This window comes from Gorilla gorilla, chromosome 5 (genome assembly GCF_029281585.2).
Source record: "Gorilla gorilla gorilla isolate KB3781 chromosome 5, NHGRI_mGorGor1-v2.1_pri, whole genome shotgun sequence".
NCBI lineage: Eukaryota > Metazoa > Chordata > Mammalia > Primates > Hominidae > Gorilla > Gorilla gorilla.
This window is the reverse complement of record NC_073229.2, coordinates 60,059,876-60,082,318: the sequence shown is the minus strand read 5'-3', so window position 1 is coordinate 60,082,318 and position 22,443 is coordinate 60,059,876. Positions and strand designations below refer to the sequence as shown.

General features: G+C 48.6%; 1 protein-coding gene across 19 annotated transcripts in view; it reads left to right on the top strand.

Annotated features, from left to right (window-relative positions):
• Nucleotides 1-22,443, top strand: part of TRERF1 (transcriptional regulating factor 1) — a 228,590-nt gene that overhangs the window by 169,541 nt on the left and 36,606 nt on the right. For 7 of the 19 annotated variants that reach the window (XM_063707605.1, XM_019030061.4, XM_055389646.2 and 4 more), the window contains exons 5-8: nt 13,003-14,699; nt 17,042-17,088; nt 17,981-18,131; nt 19,269-19,511. In XM_063707605.1, coding sequence (XP_063563675.1) covers nt 13,260-14,699; nt 17,042-17,088; nt 17,981-18,131; nt 19,269-19,511 — 1,881 coding nt within the window. In that variant the 5' untranslated portion in view covers nt 13,003-13,259. Of the gene's footprint in view, nt 1-13,002; nt 14,700-17,041; nt 17,089-17,980; nt 18,132-19,268; nt 19,572-22,443 lie in introns of all 19 variants that reach the window. The other 12 variants (XM_055389653.2, XM_063707608.1, XM_055389654.2 and 9 more) reach the window with 2 other exon arrangements.

The following is a 22,443-nucleotide window of genomic DNA, read 5'->3' as shown; positions in this document are numbered from 1 at the left end:
CTAACAAAAATCAACTATCTATATACCTACATATGTATATATTCTATTTTAACCATTTTTTACACAAAAGAGAGCATACTGAACATACTGTTCTGCATCTTTCTTTTTCACTTAACCTTGGACGTCTTTCCATTTCATTTCATAGAGAGTTTCATTGTTGTTCTTTTGGATTTTTTGTTTTGTTTTGGTTCGGTTTGTTTGTTTGTTTGTTTGGGACAGGGTCTCACTCTGTCACCCAAGCTGGAATGCAATGGCGCCATCATGGCTCACTGCAGCCTCAACCTTCTGGGCTCAATTGATGCTCCCACCTCAGCTTCCCAAGTAGCTGGGACTATAAGCGTGCACCACCACACCTGGCTGATTTTTGTATTTTTTGTAGAGACAGGGTTTCACCATGTTGCCCAGACTGGTCTCTAACTCCTTGGCTGAAACAATCCTCCTGCCTCATCCTCCCAAAGTGCTGGGATTACAGGCATGAGCCACTGTGCCCAGTCTCCTTGTTAGTTTTAACAACTGCATAGTATCCCATCCTGCGGTTATTCTATGATTTCCTTCAATCAATCCCTTATGGTTAGGCATTTGGGTTGTTTTCAGTCTTTGGCTTTTTCTAGCAATACTGCAGCATACACACTTGTCAACATGTCATTTTCTATGAGTCTCTGCTTTAACCAACTCCCTAGAAAGGGAATTCTGAGGGCAGTGGTTCAGCCTGGCCAAACTGACACATAAAAAGCATCACACCTTCCTCTACTCCTGGGTATGTATCCTAAAGAAATTCTCACAGATGTTCCTAAGGGGATGCATCTGAGAATGTTCATTGCAAGGTGTCATTGGGAGGTTGGTAAGGTAGTTAAAGGTGATGGATGCACTTACCACCATGTGGGGTTATTGGGAGGGGCTTCTGAGGGACTTGGCACTGTGCCTAGCCCGGGGTTAGCGCCCAGTGCACGTTAGCCATCGTTGCTGTTCTTCCTTCCTGTTTGCATAGCAGCGTCTTAATCCAGCTCATCGATGCCACGCTGGGTGTCCCTCCTACAGCCGCCTCTCTGTGACCCGCCTCCACACAGGGCTGGAGGATCCTGGCAGAGTCTGAGCACTCTTAAACAGGCATCCTGGATGTAATTCTGGACCACCTCAGCTGGTCCGGAGAAGGGGATTGGCTCCTTCACTTTCTAATAGTTTACCATGCACACAGGGTTGATGTTTGACAAACTTGTTTGCTGTGTTCCATAAACATTGAGTGAATCTGCTTTGGCCAAACACTGCTCGTGGCACAGTGGAGAGAGAGGGAGAGATTTTAAAAAACAGAGCTATTAAACACAATTCTGTTTCTATGGAACTGGATATCTAGTATTGTTTGAAAAATAAAGTACCTGAGGTGACTGAGCTTGGTGGGGTAATGTTTCCAACAAACAGAAGTATGCGTGTCTGGGCCTGTAAAACCTTTAGCTAGGATTTGGTCCTCACACTCTCCCTGCAGCCCAGGCTCCGGGGCTGCATTTCTGTCTTCTTGGTTCAGCTGCAGGGGTCCCCTAGCAGCAAAGGGAAGTTGTTTTGGCAAGAAATTGGGACTGCGAGATAATGGGGGCCAGTGACCAACAGGATATCTGCCTTGAGCAAGTCCAGACAGGTTTGGGGGCTTCCCAGGGGAGCATGAAGATTGCCAGAGGGGGAGCAAACCCAGAAAGGGCAGGACCCCTCTTTATCCCCTGAGGCCTCTCAGTAACCAGAAGCCAACCTTCATCATCCCTCCCACCATCCACATACAAAGCACCAGACGGTGGGAATCTCAGGTGAGGGAGAATTTCACTTCCAACTTTATTCCATAACACTGAATTCTTAGAAGCATTTATGAATTAAAACATACTGTTTTTCTTCATCGTGGCATGCTGTGATTTGGAACAAGTTTGGAACCAGGTCCTCCTGACAGACTTTCTCTGCAGCTCCCATGGACTTGCCTCTCAAGGACATCTTCCTAATTGGCTTCCAGGCCTCCTCCCTCACTCCTTCCTTTCCCCGCCCTCAGCAGCCTCCTAAGGGCCCCGAGAGCCTACATAGGGTGTCATGAGGGTGAGGCTCCCCCTGGACCCTTGAATGAGGAGACTCACTCATCTGCCTGGGAAGGCTGGCCTCCCATAGCACCATGAAGAACAGGGGAGATGTCGTCAGGCACGGCCAAGTGGCTGGGCTGAACCCCGAGGGCTGCAGGGCATAGAGGCTTCTTCCTAGCTGCCCTGGGTCAGTGCCTCCTGAGCACTCACTCACACTGTCAGGGAGGCATGAGCTGAGTCCCGGAGACGAGCGAGCGAGTAAGCGAGCCAGGGCTCCCTCTGCCCTCCCTCAGAGCACGAACCTGCTGGGAGATGGGTACCTGAGTGAGGCTCACCATCCCCCAGGGCTTCTAGAAGGAGGCCAGAACCGGATCCTCGGAGGCCTGGAGGAGGGAGCGACTCAGGAAGTCCTGCTGGAAGGCCTCCAGCCCCAGTTACCAGAGGTCCCCTCGGGTTTGTTTGTTGACTCCCAGAATTCCCCAAAAGACCTTAGAACTCTGAGCCAAAGGGACTGTGGCTTGTCCGAGCCCCCTTATCTTAAAAGCGAAAAGCTTGGGACCGTGGCATTGCCCAGTATGTAGCTCGGTGTCGCCGCCGGTGTTTACAGAATGCTCCCGCGTGGCACCGACATCATAACCTGGGATACCCTGGGCTTCTGCACAGGCTTTTTGTCTGAAACGCAGGCAGGAGACCCAGAGGGGACCCATGACAACCCAAACACAAGAACACTATTGCACGGTTATTTTACATACTGACTTTGTACATCACTGACTTTGTTGCTGTGTGAGCTGTTTTCCAGAAAAAAAGGGGAGTGGTTGTCCCTTAAGATGATTGCTTCTTCTCTGGGGCCCTGGGTGACCCTTTGGTTTTTTATACAGCCTGATGTCTTGGAAGGCCACACACTAAAGTCACACCAGCTGATCTGCTTGGGGGTATAGCTCACACACACACAGGCCTGGAGAGTCTGTGGGTCTGGTGCCATCTCAATGTGCGTGGCCAGGATGTGGTAACAGCGCCAGCCACCACCCTCCCTGTCGTCCCTTGCAGAGGAAGTTGGTCTGTGCTGCCCACCTGCCGGAGGCTGTTCTGGCCACTTGGCCCCATGACGCTAGGTGTGGAGCTTGAGTGATAGCAACAGAGCCTGCAGGTGCTTGACTTGTGCTTTCTTCTATTAATAATTCACTCTGAGACTGTAGGTGGGGCCAAGGGGGTCAGATCTCCCTGCCAGCCCACTTCCCCTCTATCTTTATTCCCACTTTTGCTGGGGCCTCATCAGAGCAGCCGGAGGGAAATCTCCTCCCATTCTCCCAGCCCTGCCCTGCCCTGCCCAGGACAGCTGCAGGGCCAGGGATCCTTTGTTTGGCTGAAGTCCCAGGTGCTGATTCAGAAGGCCCCACACCCCAAGTTCTTGGGGGCAGGAGTGGAGGATCCTTCCTGTGGGCCCTGGGCCCAGACCCCTCCAGCCAAGTGCCCTGCAGAGACCTTCCCGGAGTCCCCCACAGCAAGGGTCTGCCATACTGCACTTCCTGGGCCCTGGCCGGAGTGACCTCATCCTTCCGTGAGGCCCAAGCCCTATATTGTGGCTCCCACCCTGCGAGGCCTGGGGTCACCAGTTGTTCTTCTCTGCCTTCCCCTTGTGACATTCCTTGGGGTCCTTTGGAAGCCTCCTCCTCCCCAGATTGCAATCTTAAAGACACAGTTTTGTCCCCTAGCAGCCCTGGCATAGAAGGTCCTCAGTGCGAGTTGGTATAAAAGACTGTAAAGGATGACAGGACACAGATAGATGCTGGTCTGAGCTATGAGGCCTCAGTTAATGTGACTGTAAACCTCATGAGGCCAGGGGCCCTCATGACCTCTCATCTCTCCTGGCACAAAGCAGGTCTTCAATCTGATTGATGATTGATTCTGAAATTCTCTTAGCAGCTCCTCCTTAGGGGACACATGTGATCATGAAAGCATTTGGGTCACTCAGGGAATCACGTGTGGATTGTTTTGATGCTCCTGTGTCCCGTCTTCTTTCTGCAGACCTTTCAGCTGGATCATCTGTCAACCTCACCGCCACCAGGTGATGGGGGATGGTATCAACTGTGGGTTGGGAGGAAGCTTCCTGGGGAGCCAGGCAAGCTGGAGTGGTCCTCATCCCTGGCATGCCCCACTCAGAGCCTGTTGCACCTCTCCCTTTAGGCTGAAAGGTGCGGTAAGTGTGGTTGTAAGTTTGCCACAGGATCTCTGTATTTGCATCTGCTACTTTCTCCTTGGAACCATAGGCTGTAGCTGACTTTATCAGTACTGATGTGAAGTTTGTTAATCCCAGGTAACTGTGTTGGAGTTTGTTCCATTCTAGTCTCCCAGAGCAGTTTGTCATACAGGAAGTGCTCAGCCACATCAGTTACATCAATTTAACATCGCCTCCCCTCCCTAGCTTCTGTGTGTCATAAAAGGAGAGGTGGAGACCACATTGGTCTCTACACTGCGTGCATTTGTCCCCTAAACAGTCGTCAGATCTATGCAGTGAATACCAACTGGATCCAGAACCCTGAATTTTGTCTCCACAAGTCAGGTTAAGATGAGGCAGAGATTGTATGGATTTTATTCAGCCTTTCTCTCTAGAAAAACTTTGCTTCAATTATCTGGATGTAGAGAAAGCCATGACTGAAGTCCAGAGAGGGCAAATGACTTGCCCAGGGTCACATGGAGTCGGTAGAACCAAAGTCCAGGGCTCCTGTCTTCTATTGCAGTCTTCTTCTTCTTCTTCTTCTTCTTCTTCTTCTTCTTCTTCTTCTTCTTCTTCTTCTTCTTCTTCTTCTTTCTTCTTTCTACTTTCTTCTTCTTTCTTCTTTCTTCTTCCTTCTTCCTCCTTCTTCTTTTCTTCTTTTCGTCTTCCTCCTCCTCCTCCTTCTTCTTGTTCTTGTTCTTCTTCTTCTTCCTTCTTTCTTCTTCTTATTTATTTATTTATTTATTTTGAGATAGGGCTAGCATGCAGTGGTATAATCACCACTCACTGCAGCCTCAACTTCCCAGGCTCAGGTGATTCTCCCATCTCAGCCTCCCAAGTAGCTGGGACTACAGGCGCATGCCACTACACCCAGCTAATTGTTTGTAGAAACGGGGTCTCACTATGTTGCCTAGAGTTATCTTAAATTCTTGGGTTCAAGTGATCTGTGGGCCTTGGCCTCCCAAAGTGCCGGGATTAGAGGCATGAGCCACCACTCCCAGCTTTTTCCAATGCTCTTCTAACTACCCCATATTCACAGAGCCAAAGCCCATGTTCCTAATCTCCCTACAATCCTAGCCATGTCAGGACTGCTGCGGGACAAACCTGTATCTTTAAGCTCACAGTCTGAGGGAGGATGAGGCTTCAAAAAGACCCCAAAGAATGTCACAAGGAGAAGGCAGAAAAGGGCAACTGGCAACCCCAGGCCTCACAGGGTGGGAGCCACAATATGAGACTCAAGCCACACAGGAAGGAGAGGTCATCCCAGCCAGGGCCCTGGAGGTGGAGCAGGCAGACCCCTGCTGTTGGATACTTAGGGAAGGTAGTATGAAACAAATGTGTCCAGGAATATATCAGCAAGGCCCACTCAGACCATGGCTGCCTCCTCCAGGAATTTACCCTAGACTCCTGCAGCTCCCACTTCTCTCCCCATGTCCTTAGTTTCCATACTGCTCCATGACAGCTAGGAAGAGAGAGAAGTGGCATATGGTAGTCACAGTGGGGAGACGATGTTAAAGTCCCTGGTAAAGAACTACAGCCAGCCCAGAGGAAAGATGGCAGTGACAGTGACAACCAAAAAGTGAAATCGGTCCAATCTCTATTTCCTAATGAGGAGCCACCTGCAGGAAGCAAAATCCAAACCCTCCATTCTGCAGGTTCCTGAGCTATGCGTCGGGCTTCTTACTGATCCCCAGGGCTTGGAGGGAGCAATTGATGCTACAGGGTGAGACCTGAGGGTAGAGAAATGAATGTTTCTTGCTGCCCAAAGGGAGCCTTGAAAATCCTCCCACAGCCCAGAGTCAGCAGGAAAGCCAGGGCTGTGAAGGAGTAAGAGCGAACCACTCACTGCACGGAGGAAGATTTAGATGCTAACCGCTGTCATTGGCAGCACATGTCCACGATAATCGGGTTACTGGATTATAAAATACCCACTGGAATTATTTAGAAGACTAATCAGAAAGCATTTAGAACAACAACGGTGCTAAAAAGAAGACCGCGAACTGCGGCCCACATCCTGGAGAGCCGCCCTTGGCTCCTGCCTGCTTAGGGGAGCTGGGAGTGAGCTGGACTAAGAGGAGCCCCAGGGGAGTCGAGTGAAGCTTCCTTGACAGAGCCGAGAGGAAGGCTGGACTAAAACACAAGCCAAGGCATTTGGAGAATTGTGTATACAGTCTCTAACTGACGGCCCGGGGTCAGAAGAAGGAAAATCTTTTTGGTTTTTCTTCCTCAAACAAGCAATGGTGGTCTGGCCGGAGCAGGGTGTTACCCCTTCTGAATTGTAAGCAAACAAGTCCTGCGGAGACCTCCGCCAAAGTCAACTTCCTCTCCTGGTGTATCTCTCTGTCTGTGCCTCTGGTTCAAAGGGTGGCCCTTAGGACAGATATCCTTCTTGCAGACTGTGGCCTTGTCTCCTGGTGCCCCAGGCTAGGGGGTGGGGTATGGAGAGACTTTGATGCTCTAGAACAGGGGTCAAGCAAACCATGGGTCAGGCCAGATCCAGCCCACACCTATTCTTGTACTGCCTGTGAGTGAAGAAGGATTTTTACATTTTTAATTGGTTGAAGAAAAATCAAAAGAAGAACAGCATTTGGCATGTGAAAATTATGTAAAATTCAAGTTTCAGTGTCCATAAATAAAGTTGTATTGGAACACAGCCACGCCCATTCATTTATATATGGTCTGTGGCCGCTTTCACGCTACCGTGGCAGCGTTGTGACAGAAACCATATGTATGGGCCCCAAAGCTGAAAATATTTACTAGCTGGCCCTGTATAGAAAAAGTGTGCTGGGAGGTCTCTGTAGAGCCTTGTTATTATCTACAGCACTCCATAAATTTGGTGCTTTAGGGCACTATGCCCTCAACAGAAACTAGTAAATTCTGTCCCTTAGTCCATGTCAGAGGCATGGGACCTGCAGAGGGGAACAAGCCACTCTAGGTCTCCTTTGCCTAGCGCAGTGTTGCAGTTCAGTGAGCGTTTGTTGAGCATCTGCTGTGTCCCAGTCCCTGAGGACACCACATGGGCAGGCTGCTGTCCCTACATCACAGTGACTGGGCAGCCAGTGTGGAGACAGGCACAGAAGTGGGTCGCCTGACTGTGACATGGTCAGTGCAGAGGAAAAGCGGTCACAGGCTCTGTGGGAGCGTGGAGTGGCACCTTAGGTTCTGAGTGGGCATTTATTTGTTGAGCCCACCCTGGAATCCTGGAGTCCTGCTCTAAGGAAGAAATTGACCGAAGAAATGGGAAAGTAGCAGTTCTGTTAATTAGTTCATGAATGAAAAAGCTCCTGGTACAAATTACCCAGTAGAAATTGTTACACATAATGAGCAAAACAGTTACCTTGTTAGAAAAATAATAAAGACTTGAATCCTGAGTTGGTATTATAAGAATTCTGTGAGACTGACTAATCCACTAAGAAGAACAGTTTTCAGGTTTTAAATGATATGTTTAAAATAGCCTTTTGGCAAGATGCTAAACCACGGCCTAGCACGCTACCATCTGTATAAGACGGGCTGTGCATTAGTGTTCTTGTATGAGCATAAAGTGTCTCTAGGAGGATATATAAGAACCTGATTGACTGTCCCAGAAGGGGTACTGGGTGGCTGGGGATGGGGGTGGAAGGTGGAGGGAGACTTTTCACGCCCTTATTTTTACAATTTGCATGATTTTCACTTTATTTACAGGCATTTATTTAGGATAATTTTTGCTGTTTTGCATGTCCATTTTAACCTTTTGAATTTTGAACCATGTGAATATAGTACCTATTCAAAAAATATTACATTTAATGTAAAATAAATAGCACATGTTTTGCCATTATCTCCCTATGGTGTTTTAGGAAAAATCATTTTCTCTTTCTCTCTCTCTTTTTTTTAAATTTATTTTTATTTTTGTTTTTTGAGACAGGGTCTCACTCTCTTGCCCAGGCTGGAGTGAAATGGCTTGATCTCGGCTCACTGCAACCTTGACCTCCCGAATTCAAGGGATTCTTGTGCCTTAGCCTCCCAAGTAGCTGGGACTACAGGGGTGCACCACCACGCCTGGCTAATTTTTGTATTTTTTTTTTAGTAGAGACAGGGTTTTGCCATGTTGGCCAGACTGGTCTTGAACTCCTGGCCTCAAGTAATCCGCCTGCCTTGGCCTCCCAAAGTGCTAGGATTACAGGCTTGAGCCATTTTCCTCTTCTTTCATTGAAAAAATGAGGCTTGATTTTCTACCATTAATGAGGCACTGTTCTAGGCCCAGAAATTACATCTCTGGGCCTCTGTTTCTCTGTTTCCTCATCTGTAATGTGGAGAGACTGGATCATCTCTGGGGCAGAGGTCTTCAACTTAAGCGTGCATCGGACTCACCAAGAGGGCTCATTAAAACACAGACTGCTGAGCCACAGCCTGAGTTTCTGATTTAGTGGGTCTGGATGGGGCCTAAGAGTTAGTATTTGTTATTTCCCAGGTGATCCTGGGGCTGCTAGCCCAAGAACCACACTTTGGGAACCCACCTAGGGTTCCATCTAGGGTTCTGTGCTTGTAAATAAACTATATTCCAGTTCTGGAAATGTCAACAAATAAAGAATAGCCTCCTGCAACTCAGAATGCAAAGTAATCCCTTTCCCTAGCAGTTTGGGAAGACTTAACAAAACAAACATGTCAACAGAAGTTCAATTATCTAGCTTCCATTCTACCCACAGGGCCATAGGAGAGAGACATGAAATCAATAGTGCTCAAAGTCGGGTGAGTTTCAACAAGTAATTCTTCCTGGGTGTGGTGACTTTGTGTAAGCCTTTTAAGGAAGGCTAAGTGAAGAGGTTTAAGCCTGGTAGAGCATTCTGAAATAGCCAGGCCTAATGCCGAAAGGATAATACTGTTGGATGTCACTTTAAGGCCCACTACAACTTATCCTTTTCTTACAAATGTAGCCTGATCATTGGTGAGTTCTGGACAAGGACATAATGTCCCAGCATGAACTCCTGCACCTGACTTTATGCCTTTTGTTTATGCTGTTCCCTATCTGGAATACCCTTCCTCGTCCTCTCCACCTCTGTAAGCCCTATTTGTCTATCAGGACCGAGGTGCAATCTGACTATTCTTCATGAGAACGTAAGAACTTCTTGATCTATACTGAGTATCTTTTTCTGCCTGTCTAAACTCACTGGGATATTTGATCATTGTTTTCTAATTTTTTCTCATTTGTTGATTTATTCATTCAATAAATACTGCCCTTCCTTCAGCAAATCCTTATTGGAGTCCTACAATGTGCTGGGCATTATGGTTGGTTTGAGGAAGAGACTCCTAGGTAAAAATAGACCTGGTTCCTGCTCTAATAGAGAAAGATCCATTAATCAAATAATTGCACTGGTGGAAGTGCAATTACAAGCGGAAGAGAGTAGTCTAAAGGAAAGGAATATGGTTTTATGAGAACATATAAGAAAGGAATCTGATGTAGACTTGGGGATTGGGGTCAGAGTGAACTTTCTGAGAATGTGTAGTTTGAGCTGAGATCTGAAGGATACCCAGTGGCGGAGAGGAGGGGAAGAGCTCTCCAAATGGTGAGGGGGCATCATGTACAAAGGCCCTGCAGTGGAAGGGAGCATGGCAGGTTCAAGGAAAGAGCTCTTTGAAAACAGCATCCAGTTTGGGAGAGATGATGTTGAATTGCCTTTGAATATGGACGTGGTGACATAGAGTAGGCAGCTGATCAGGATCTCAGACCATCTGAGCGGGGGGCAATCTTTGGGGGTCAGAAAGGATGGGTGGTGGATGAGGCTATCAAAGGAGAGAATATGTGTGAGTAAAGGAGTGGGTGTCTGAGACTGGGTCATAAGCCCCAGTGGGCCAGAGCATTTCAAGGAAGGAGAGTTGCTTCCCACTGGCAAGACAGGGAATGTTTCTCTTATTTCTCCCTCTCTCCCTGCTCACTGTCTTGTGAGTTCTGGTCTTAATTATACCTCACCCGGATGCAGCAAGAGTCTGCTAATAATTCAGTGCTTCTCAAATTTTCATGTGGACATGACTCACTTGGGGGTGGGCATCATCTCAATAAAATACAGATTCTGATTCAATAGATCTCAACTGGAGCCTGAGATTCTGCATTTCTAACCAGCTCCCAGGGGACCTGGACCACCCTTTGAGCAGCGAGGTTCATTAGTCTCCTTGCTTCTGAAGCTCAGCACTCTCACCCCCAGCATCCTTTCACTGCTGCAGCCATCCTTGGCCACCCTCCCCTTCCACCCACGGCTCGCCTTCCTCCACCCTTCACTCCACCAAATGCAACCCCTCATCTGAAGTTTTCCATCTCTTTCTCTCATAGTTCAGAAAGGGACAGACCAACTCAGCTCACTCCCAGGTAGAGGGGTACGACTGCAGTGGTCTTCAAACTTTTCTGTTTAAAATCCTCCCTAAAAGAATCTTTTAAAACTCTTTGCCCCTTCATACAGTTTTAAGTTTACACACACATTTTTTTATGATACATTTGCTGAAGATACCGTTTCCAGTACGTTGTAAACATTGATATTTTTAAGCAAAACTATTACATCACTGTTTTAAATTTATCCAGTGGAATCTAAACACCATAGCAATTTAATACCTCCTGTCATCCATTTTAAAAACACATGAACACCCTCTTTAATAGTCAGTGTTCCTTTTTCTTCTGGAAATTGTATTTTCATTTCACTTGCCCTATGGAATTTTATCCTAATGTGATATGTGTAATATATTTTTATGCTTGGAACTTTTTCACTTGTTTCCGTACCATATTTTTCTGTAACAATTTTATATAAAGTTGAAACTTTTTTAATTTCCTAAAATCAGAAGATCTAAGTATTAAAATGTTCTTCTGGTTTGAGTTATCACAATTATTAATAGTACACAGTTGATCAAAACATTTAATGTATTACTAATTTGGATAAATTGTAAACATAAATAGTTAAATTCTATTGAAAATGCATCTCTAAATGAAATGGTGGTACTGGGTAACTTTTTTTGGGGGGGTGACTTTTTAAAATAAACTTTTTTAAATTGACATACGACATATACACCTTTATGTATATGACCAGGTCATAGTGCATAGCTTGAATTACAGCAGAGTGAGAATGACCATGCAGTTACCATCCAGGTCTAGAAATAAAATATTGTTGGTGCTGAGCTATATTTTCAATTTCATTATCCATGGAAGAATATTATGTATTACTAGCATGAGACAAGGATCAGCATTTATTGTGTTTCCATTTTTCGTTCTCCCTGGTGCAGTACATGAGAAGTTTGCCCTTCTTTTTGTAAAGGAGGGTGATTAGGAAAGAGAAGTCCTAAAAGGACAGCTTGCACCTCTGCCATCCATGAGTTCTAGAAAGAATTTCAAGTTGAGGATGTAGAAATTGAACCTCTTTTTTTTTTTTTTTTTTTTGATGGAGTTTTGCTCTTGTCACCGAGCCTGGAGTGCAGTGGCACAATCTCGGCTCACTGCAACCTCTGCCTCCCGGGTTCAAGTGAATCTCCTGCCTCAGCCTCCCAAGTAGCTGGGATTACAAGCGCCTGCCACCACGCCCAGCTAATTTTTGTATTTTTGATAGAGACAGGCAGATCATGAGGTCAGGAGATCGAGACCATCCTGGCTAACACGGTGAAACCCTGTCTCTACTAAAAATACAAAATTAGCTGGGCGTGGCGGCGGGCACCTGTAGTCCCAGCTACTCGGGAGGCTGAGGTAGGAGAATCGCTTGAACCTAGGAGGCGGAGGTTGCAGTGAGCCAAGATCGCACCATTGCCCTCCAGCCTGGGCAACAGAGCGAGACTCCATCTCAAAAAAAAAAAAAGAAAAGAAAAGAGATGAGGTCTTGCTGTGTTGCCCAGGCTAGTCTTGAACTCCTTAGCTCAAGTAATCCTCGCCTCAGTCTCCTGATAGGTGGGGGTACAGGTGCGTGCCATCACACCCTGCTTCTCTTATTTTTACCTTTTGATTACATGCATCTTTTTCCCCTTTGTAATTATTTATGCGACTCATCACCTTTTCTAACTACATGCTTGAGAGCAGGCCTATGTCTTAGTCATTTCTCTGCATTGTGCCTTACAGTTAATAGGTGTCTAATAAATATGTGTTGAACAGATAAGTTGATTAATGCATATCTTAAACTTCTTTATATTTCCCACAGGTCCTAGAATAGTGTTGGGCTTTCAATAGCAGGGTCTCAGAAGAATGGATGAATTAATCAATGAACAAAACAATGAATTAACAAATCAATGAACTACTGAGCCATTGAACAATGGCTTGAAAGTAAGAGAGTTTGCATCTCATGTGAGAGTTAAGATCTGCAGACTCAGTGAAAAGGGTGTGGAGTGCATGACACTGGCTATTTCTAATCGAGTCTCCTGTTTCATATATATATATATACACACAGAGAGAGAGAGAGAGAGAGGTGCGGTTTTATGCTGTCACCTAGGCTGCAGTGCAGTGCTGCAGTCATAACTCAGTGCAGCCTTAAACTTCTGGTCCCAAGTGATCCTCCTTCCTCAGCCTCCTGAGCAGCTGGGACTACAGGTGCATGCCACCACACCCAGCTAATTTAAAAACATTTTTGAGACGGGATCTCCCTATGTTGCCCAGGCTGGTCTCAAATGAACTTCGTGTCTCAGCCTCCCAGGTAGCTGGGATTATATATTTATTTTTATCACTGGTCATGGTGGATATCAATTGCTCATCACAAAACATCCAAATAAATCCTTTCCTGTCTTTTGCATCTTGCCCTGCAGGTGTGAGCGACGTCTCCTCACCACAGTGCTGTGTGGTCCGTACCTCAGCCAGGGAGAGGATGTGAAACCCCCCGCCCTGCACATGAGTGGTACAGGCCAACAGGAACACCTGGCTCCAGCCACGTTCACAGACATGTCAGCCGTGGAGTAGTGCCGACACTTTCTCTCAGCTTCTCAGGGTTTCAGTCCTTTTGGGTTTGTTTTATTTACCTTTTTTATGGTTTTGTGGCTGGACGTTCACAACCAAGGCAGACAGCATGGGTGACCAGCAACTGTACAAGACCAACCATGTGGCCCATGGTAGTGAGAACCTTTTCTACCAACAGCCACCACTTGGCGTCCACAGCGGGCTGAACCACAACTATGGGAATGCAGTAACCGGGGGCGGAATGGATGCCCCTCAGGCCTCGCCAATCTCCCCCCACTTCCCTCAAGATACACGGGATGGTCTGGGCTTGCCTGTTGGCTCCAAAAACCTTGGCCAAATGGATACCTCGAGGCAGGGAGGGTGGGGAAGTCATGCAGGGCCTGGAAACCATGTCCAGCTACGTGGAAACCTGGCCAACTCAAACATGATGTGGGGGGCACCAGCCCAGGCTGAGCCCACTGATGGCTACCAATACACCTACTCCCAGGCCAGCGAGATCCGGACCCAGAAGCTTACCAGCGGTGTCTTACACAAGCTGGACTCTTTCACCCAGGTGTTTGCCAACCAAAACCTGCGAATTCAGGTCAACAATATGGCCCAGGTGCTGCACACTCAGTCAGCAGTGATGGATGGAGCCCCTGACAGTGCTCTCCGCCAGCTGCTGTCTCAGAAGCCCATGGAGCCCCCAGCACCGGCTATCCCTTCCCGCTACCAGCAGGTGCCCCAGCAGCCTCACCCTGGTTTCACTGGTGGGCTGTCCAAACCAGCTCTTCAGGTCGGGCAGCACCCTACCCAAGGGCACCTGTATTATGACTACCAGCAGCCTCTGGCTCAGGTGCCAGTGCAGGGAGGACAGCCACTGCAAGCCCCACAGATGCTGTCACAGCACATGCAACAGATGCAGCAGCACCAGTATTACCCACCGCAGCAACAGCAGCAAGCCGGGCAACAGCGTATCTCCATGCAAGAAATACAGACGCAGCCGCAACAAATACGCCCATCACAGCCGCAGCCGCAGCCACCGCCACAGCAGCAGCCGCAGCAGCTACAGCTGCAGCAGCGGCAGGGTTCAATGCAGATACCTCAGTATTATCAGCCCCAACCCATGATGCAGCACTTGCAAGAGCAGCAGCAGCAACAGATGCACCTGCAGCCCCCTTCTTATCACAGGGACCCTCACCAGTATACCCCAGAGCAGGCACACACTGTCCAGCTGATTCCCCTGGGCTCCATGTCCCAGTACTACTACCAGGAGCCCCAGCAGCCCTACAGCCACCCCCTCTACCAGCAGAGCCACCTGTCCCAGCACCAGCAGCGTGAGGACAGTCAGCTGAAGACCTACTCTAGTGACAGACAGGCCCAGGCCATGCTGAGCTCCCATGGGGACCTGGGGCCTCCTGACGCAGGAATGGGAGACCCAGCGAGCTCAGATCTGACCCGGGTCAGCAGCACCCTCCCCCATCGCCCCCTCCTATCCCCCAGTGGGATCCACCTCAACAACATGGGGCCTCAGCATCAGCAGCTGTCTCCCAGTGCCATGTGGCCCCAGGTATTCTCCCAGTGGAAGTTTCTCTCAATACCCAGTGTGCTACAGGGTCAGGGCTGAGTCTGCAGTGCTCAATCCTCTCTCCAAGCCCCCTCAACCCTTTTGTTCTTTACTAATTCCACAAACATTAACCTACATGTGTCACGCACTGTCTGTGCCAAGCACTTGGAATACAAAATCAATCTCTATTAAGTCCTTTGGCCATGGAGCTTATAATCTACTAAGGAGATGGCCAGAGTACCGTATCATGCCGTAAATGATTCACGTAATGGTCAAGACCTTGAGTCACGTGCCAGGGGACCACACAGTGTTGGTGTCTCAGTTCCCTTGGATCTGTGTGCTCTGGATATGCTCTGTGACATTGGTCCCCCTTTGGGAGGGAGACCACATTATGACAGCATTTCTCAAAGTATATTGCTCAGAACAGCCATTCCACAGTGTTTAATGGATATTGCTGGGGAAACGGTGGGTTCTCTGGATAAATAAACTAGGGTTTTTGTTTTTGTTTTTTTTGAGATGGAGTCTCACCCTGTAGCCCAGGCTGGAGTGCAATGGTGCCATCTCGGCTCACTGCAACCTCCCCCACCTCCTGGGTTCAAGTGATTCTCCTGCCTCAGCCTCCCAAGTAGCTGGAATTACAGGCACACACCACCACACCCGGCTAAGTTTTTGTATTTTTAGTAGAGACAAGGTTTCACCATGTTGGTCAGGCTAGTCTCAAACTCCAACCTCATGATGCGCCTGCCTCACCTTCCCAGAGTGCTGGGATTACAGGTGTGAGCCACTGTGCCTGGCCCCTTTTTTCTTTTTTTAGTCAGGGTCTTGCTCTGTCACCCAGGCTGGAATGCAGTGATGCAGTCATAGCTCACTGCATCCTTGAACTCCTGGGCTCAAACGATCCTCCCACTTCACCCTCCCACATAGCTAGAACTACAGGTGCATGCCACCATGCCTGAGCACTTTCTTTGGTTTGGTTTGGTTTTGTAGAGACAGATCTCCCTATGTTGCCCAGGCTGCTCTTGAACTCCTGGCCTCAGGCGATCCTCCTGCTTTAGCCTCCCAAAGTGAAACAGGGTGCTGTACTGCAGGACTTTTTGTGACCTTTAATATGGTAGTATGCATTGTGAGTCTCCCAGATACCATGTGTGATTGTGGAGATGAAAACCTTAGCTGCCCACATGATCCAGGCTGGGAAAGTAAATAAGCAAAACTGTCTGGTATGAGACATTAGGGAGTGGTGGTGACTGTGAACTAGAGAGCAGATGCCCCATCCCATAGCATTCTCATTAAGGGTTTTTAAAAAACAGTCTAGCCAAACAAACATGTCTGCAGGCCGGTTCAGCCTGTGCACCATGATTAACCCTTGATTAGTTCCCAAAAATATTTGACCAGAAAACAGCCTACTATGTGCTGGGCACTTTTCATGCCTTGGCTTATTCCAAGGCATACAGTCACATGACAGCAGTGTCTGAGGAGGAGGCAACCCCAAATGGGAACTGGTTGGGTAGAAAGAAAGTTCTGATGGAGGTTGAAGGCCAGAGATGAACTTCCCCTTGAGTTTGTTTTGTCTGGGGTTCAGAACCGGTGGTAACTGAGAGCCTTTGTAAATATAAGAATGCGATGATTTGGCTAAGGGTTTTTAAGAAGAATTCCAGGGCCAGGTATGGTGGTTCACACCTATAATCCAAGCGCTTTGGAAGGCCAAGACAGGAGGATCACTTGAGCCCAGGAGTTCGAGACCAGCCTAAGCAACATAGCGAGACCTTGCTTCTACAAAAAATCAAAAATTTAGCTGGGTGTTGTGGCGCACACCTGTAGTCCCAGCTACTTGGGAGGCTGAGGCAGGAGGATTGCTTAAGTCCAGGTGGTGGAGGCTGCAGTGAGCCATGATCATGCTACTGCACTACAGCCTGGGTGACAGAGCAAGACCCTGTCTCAAAAAAAAAAAAAAAAAAAATTCCATCAGGGGGTCCCCTGGCATAATGCTGTGTCTCCCACCTCTTTCTTCTGTGTCCCTTATGGGAATGGAGTCTATCTGTGCACAGAGTGGGTGCCCTGGGAGAACAGGAAAAAACACGGTGGGGGAGTTGCATCCTGGTGGGCTTGTTGTGGCTGGCAGCAGCTCCAGGAGCGGGGCGGTGGTCCCAAGTCAAGGAGCAATTCAGGGACAGAAGTCAAATGCAGAAGAGTGAGGGAGTGAGTGGACATGAATGGGGTCAGCACAAGGCAGACAGCAGAAAGAGTCCTGGAAGAGTACCTGATGTTCCCACTGCTCGAGGACTTCTCCCTTCAGAACACGTTTTTTTCTCTTCTTTTTTTCGGTGTCCTGTTTGGCTCAAAATTAGATGCACCTACCTGATGGGAGAGCCCAGCCAGGGTCCCCTGAGTCAAGGTAGGATGAGTGGAACCTTGTTGGTATTTTGGGAGACGGGGAAGATTTTCTGGGGTGTCTCTCATGATTCATTTCTAAATTCCAAGTCATTCCTCAAAGAAGTGTGTAGAAATAATAATAGCAGCTGTTGTGTTTGAGTGCATACTATGTGCTAAGCACTAGGCATTATGTTTAGTAAAGTAACCTATGAGGGTGGGTGTGATTACGATGTGCCTATACTCAGTAAGCACTCAATAATTGTTAGCTATTATGATTGTTACTTTACAGATGAGAAAACTGAGGCTCAAAGAGCTTAAGGTTACATATCAAGTAACAATGCTGGGATTGACTGCAAAACCCATGTTCTGTCCACTGTGCATTCATTCAGTATTGAGTGCCTACTGTGTGCCAAGCATAGAGCTAGGTTTTGAGAATGCAGCAGTGAACAGTACAGACTTGCTTCCTCATCCCGTGGGCATCGTCAATAAAGATTTAGCCAAACCTGATAAACTGCTGAAGCGTGCAGTACGGCGGCTGCCCCAGGAACTTGCACAAATGTCTCTAAGTGGGGAGGCTTTTGGAGGAGCTGGGCTCAGGCTGACCCTGGAAGGGTAATAAGCTATCGTTCCCAAGTCAAAATCCATTGCCTGAAGGCTTGGTGTGAAGAAGGACATTTTGTTCAGTTCTTGCATGACTTTGAGAAGGCCTTTTCCCACTCTGGAGCCTCAGTTTTTCATCTATAAATTGAACTTTGTTCTCTAAAGGGCACTGGGGTGATACAAGTGGTGCCATGGACAATGGGATCATTGGATGAATGAAATGGGTTTGTGGTGGGTATGAGGTCTTGTGGCAAGTCACTCTTTCCCCTTCCTCAATATATGTGTCCTCTCCATTTGGCTCTTCCCTTGAGCAGTGGCCAACCCAAAGGAGCGTTTGGGGAGCAGTTTGATGCCAAGAACAAGCTGACATGCTCCATCTGCCTGAAGGAGTTCAAGAACCTGCCTGCCCTGAACGGCCACATGCGGTCCCACGGGGGAATGAGGGCCTCCCCCAACCTCAAACAGGTTAGCAGGAGCCAGTCCCCGGTCCTTTCTAGGTCGTGTGCTGCTTGCTTTGCTTTGCTGCCGTCAGACAGAGAGTGATGTGAGCCCCATGCGGGACCTGGCGAGGCACAGTCCTCCCTTGACAGGAATGCTTAGGCTTTGGTGCGGGGAGCCAGCCAGGTCAAGCAGCCCCACTTCCCCAGCTTTATGATGAGCAAGGGTCAAAATCAGAGGCGCTAGAAAGCCTTTTAGGGCATCCCAGCCTCTCTCTCTGCCTCCTGGAGAAGACAGCAAAGGAAAACATGTAAATGCAATATTATTTTTAAACTTCTGCTGCTTGACACACCCAAGACCAGGCCCACTGGGGCCTTCCAGATTAGTGGTCAATTGCCAGAGAAAGCTAATATAATCATCAGGCTCTCAGCCAGAATTTTCTGTTTACTGATGCAGTGGTGTTCAGCTCAACATCCAAAGATCCTTAAATACCCTCTGGATTATCCAGGTAGGATATCCAGATAGTAAACTATCCACAAATTTTAGAGTTAGATTAAAATCAAAAAATTTTCTCAGAATTATTTTAATATTGTTACTCTTAATTTAAATCTATGGGATTAAATCTCTGTTGAACAGAATTTTTGATTACCCAGATCACTCCATCTCCTGGCCATGCCAGATTATGTTTTTTAAAAAAGCTTCTGTCTTTACTTGTTAAAAGTACATGTTTTGTATCTCCAGTGTGGTTTCCTGACCTGAATAAAATTTAGGATGGAATGCCTATTTCCATTTGACAAATGAGTAAACTAAGGCCCATAGAATTAAAAACTCCTACACAAGATCATACCTTTTTTTGGACTGATTACAAGTCCGTGTCCCTTTCTTTAAAAGCATGACAACCACACAATTTTTAAAAAATAGTTTAATATACAAGTAATGCATGGTCAAGATTTTTTGACTGTAAAAAATGGAGTCCATGGCCTCTTCCACCATCAGCTGGCATCACTCCAGCCAAGGGACTCAGGATTGCAGGAAGGAAATCGCCCTGCAGCAGTTCTCTGTCACCCATACCTGATGTCCTGGAACCTTTCGGGAAAAGCAAAGTGCATCCCCCTTGTGAGAGCTGCTCTCAGCCCAGGATCAAAGCCTTTATTGTCTGTGTAGGAGGAAGGAGAGAAGGTCCTGCCGCCTCAGCCCCAGCCGCCACTGCCGCCTCCGCCTCCGCCGCCACCACAGCTCCCTCCCGAGGCAGAAAGCCTCACGCCTATGGTCATGCCCGTGTCTGTCCCTGTCAAGCTTCTCCCGCCCAAGCCCAGCTCTCAGGGGTTCACCAACAGCACCGTTGCCGCCCCCTCCGCCAGAGACAAGCCAGCCAGCTCGATGTCGGACGACGAGATGCCTGTGCTCGTGAGGATGACCCTCTCTCCCCCACACTCACCCCAAGGGGCTGCCCCCCGCACGCCTGCTGTGAGTTGCTGCTCTGCCCCACCTGCCTGGGTGGGGACATCCCTTTGCTTTCTTGGAGATGGGGCGGCCCTTCCAGAGTCACTGACCTGAGCTTGGATACGGCTTGGTCTCTCAGGGCTGAACCCGTGGCCACATTGGGAACCCTACCCTTGTTCACACTGCCTGCTCCCCATTAAATGCCAAACTAATGGCCTAGGTTAGATTCTGAGAGACCCGAAAGTGTTCCCAGGTTTAAACAGAGATGATCATTCAGCTGGGAATCACTGAGACAATCATAGCCATTATTGAAATATGGAAGTACTGTATCCCAGAAAGTAAGCAGCTGTTGCCCCAGGCCCTGGCCCCTTCCCCAGGATCTCCAGACCTCCCAAATCCACAACCAAAGAGGTAACCACTGGCGCAGCAGGCTTCCAGGCAATAGCCCTGGCATCCATTCTGACAAGCAGCCTTACCAGTTGCTTAATATTTTTGTCCGCTTAAATACCCTGGAGAACCTAATTCGTTAAAGTTCCCAAAGTAGTTCCACTGAGAGCCACCCACCCCTAATCTCAGGAAAGCAAAGAGATTTGTTTTTCTCACTCACTGTTCTCCTTTCTCCAATTTTAAGTGCTTCACTCAAACAGCTTAATTTGCCTCTGGGAAGGGTTTCCCTCTGTCTGTCTGTCTCTCTCTCTCTCTCTCTGTCTGTCTCTCGGCCCCTAGGGAATTTGTGACCTGTGTGGTTGGCAATATCAAACCTACCCCCTCCCCACAAAGTGGCATGTTGGGTCATATTTGTCCTTAGGAATAGGTAGCTGCTGAGAATCCAGGAGGCATAAGGGTAGGCTGGGCCAGGATAGAGGGAGAGAAGATACTGAATACAACTAGAAAAGTACAGAAAAAAACCTTTATGGTTATCTGTGTAATATCAAGTCCTCAAAAGAAGAGAAACTGATGGAGAACTGGGGGGAAGATTCTCATAAGCTGTCAGGACTTGGGGGTCAGCAACAGGCAGAGAGATGAAATGACACATCCAAGCTCCCTCTTTGCCCAGGGAAGTTCGTGCTTTGGCGGGAGAAACAGTGTTTCCTTGGGGAAATAGTTCCCTTGGGGAACTCTCAATTAAGGGTTCATAGTCACATGGGGGTCAGAGTCCCAGGCACACACCCCCCACCCCTTCAAGATGGTAAGAGAAAGACAGGGGCAGACAAGAAATTGATGCTTTAAGTGTGACTGGATGAGAATACACCTGGGTAGCCAAAGTCATTATGGACTGGGGAGGGGCAAGGGAGTTTGCTCAGGAGATCACCATTAGAGTTCTGAGCAGGATTTTGAAGGAAGGGATGAACTTGGCTTAATGGAAGGGTGAGAGAGACCTCGTTGGTGGGGGCGGTAGGCTGAAGTGGAAGCATGTAGGTGGGACTGAATACATGGGAACAAGGCCCTGGCACTTAATGTAAAGAAATTAAAACATCCAGGAAGGAGCCCTGAGTGCCCATCTCAGTTTGGCTCCTAGCCAGCTGGGATGAAGACAGCTGAGACCTGCTCCCCACTCACAGCCTCAGTTTCCTCCCCTGACCTTGATAGGGTTGGACTCATCAGTGGTTCTCATCCTTCTCTGTGGGCAGCTTTCTAAAGTTTTCAGTGCTTGGCCTCACCCCCAAAGTGTCCAAATAGCTTGGTGGGGTGGAACACTGTAAGTGCTTCCTCTCAAGTGACAACCATATATGACATCCTGGGTGGCTTCTCTTGCCCAGTGGCTCGGAGCCTTGCCTGGAGGATCGGAAAATCCAGGTTTAGAGCTGGAGTAACAGGACAAGAAGCTGGAGGAGAGGGAGCCCAAAAGGGACCTCTGGCCCTGTGATCAGAGGTCTGGATTGCAGTGCCGCGTTGAGATCGTATAAGGTCTGCATGTTCTTGGATGATCTTATCTGTTACCCGGGAACAGAGTGTATCTTCAGGGCTGCTCCCCTTGGTGGGGGGCACAGGCCTCCTTCCCCCATTCTCCTCAGCCCCTCTCTCGCCTCAGCCTCAGGCGCTGAGGAGCCCTCTGGTGGAGAAAAGAGGCGGTTGAGCGCGCTGGCCTAAGGAGGGTCCCCTGGGGGTGAGGCGCGGGGGTAGGGGAGGGGTGGGGGCGGGGGTAGTTAGGAACCTCACTCTGGGGCCGGGAGCCTGGGACCCTCTGCCCCCTCCTCCTTTCCCCACTCTCTGCCTCCCTAGACTCCTCTCCTAGAGGCCAGGATGGCACCATGGAAGGCAGAGAAACTGAGGGAGAAACAGAAGGGGGCAGAGCCTGAAGCTCTGGAGGGAGAGGAGCCCAGAGCAGAGGAGCCCATGGGGCAGGTCACATGGCCTGGAGGCAGATGGTCACATGACCGTAGCCAGCCCTTCCCATCACCCCCTGCTGCTTCCTACCCAGGCGCCACCCTGGGCTCAGGAGTCTCCAGGACCTGCAGCTGTGACTGGCCCCTGGCCTGCAGGGCCTGAGAGGGCACCCCAGACTGCCCAGAACCTTCCCTCAGGTATCCCCGTGGCCCCTCCCAACCACACGGCCTCTGCAGCCACACCCAGCTCTCGACTTTTCTGGGCTGATGCTACCACACAACCCGAGTCTGTTTCTGTTTGGCTTTGGCATGCCCTGCTCATCTGTTTACGTGCCTGTGTTTACTTATTAGTATATATGTATCCATGTGGCAGATCCTCCTTCCAGACTATGCTTGGTTCCGCTGCCATTAAAATAAACTAACTCTCCTGACAGGAAGCCAACCTCAGAGAAGAGTTTGCTACAAATAAGCTACGAGTTCTGGGAGCAATAGTGAGGGGTGGTGACGGGGGAGGTTAACCAGATCCGTTTTTAGGTGAGCACATGGAAGGGCCCTTAGAGGTCATCGAA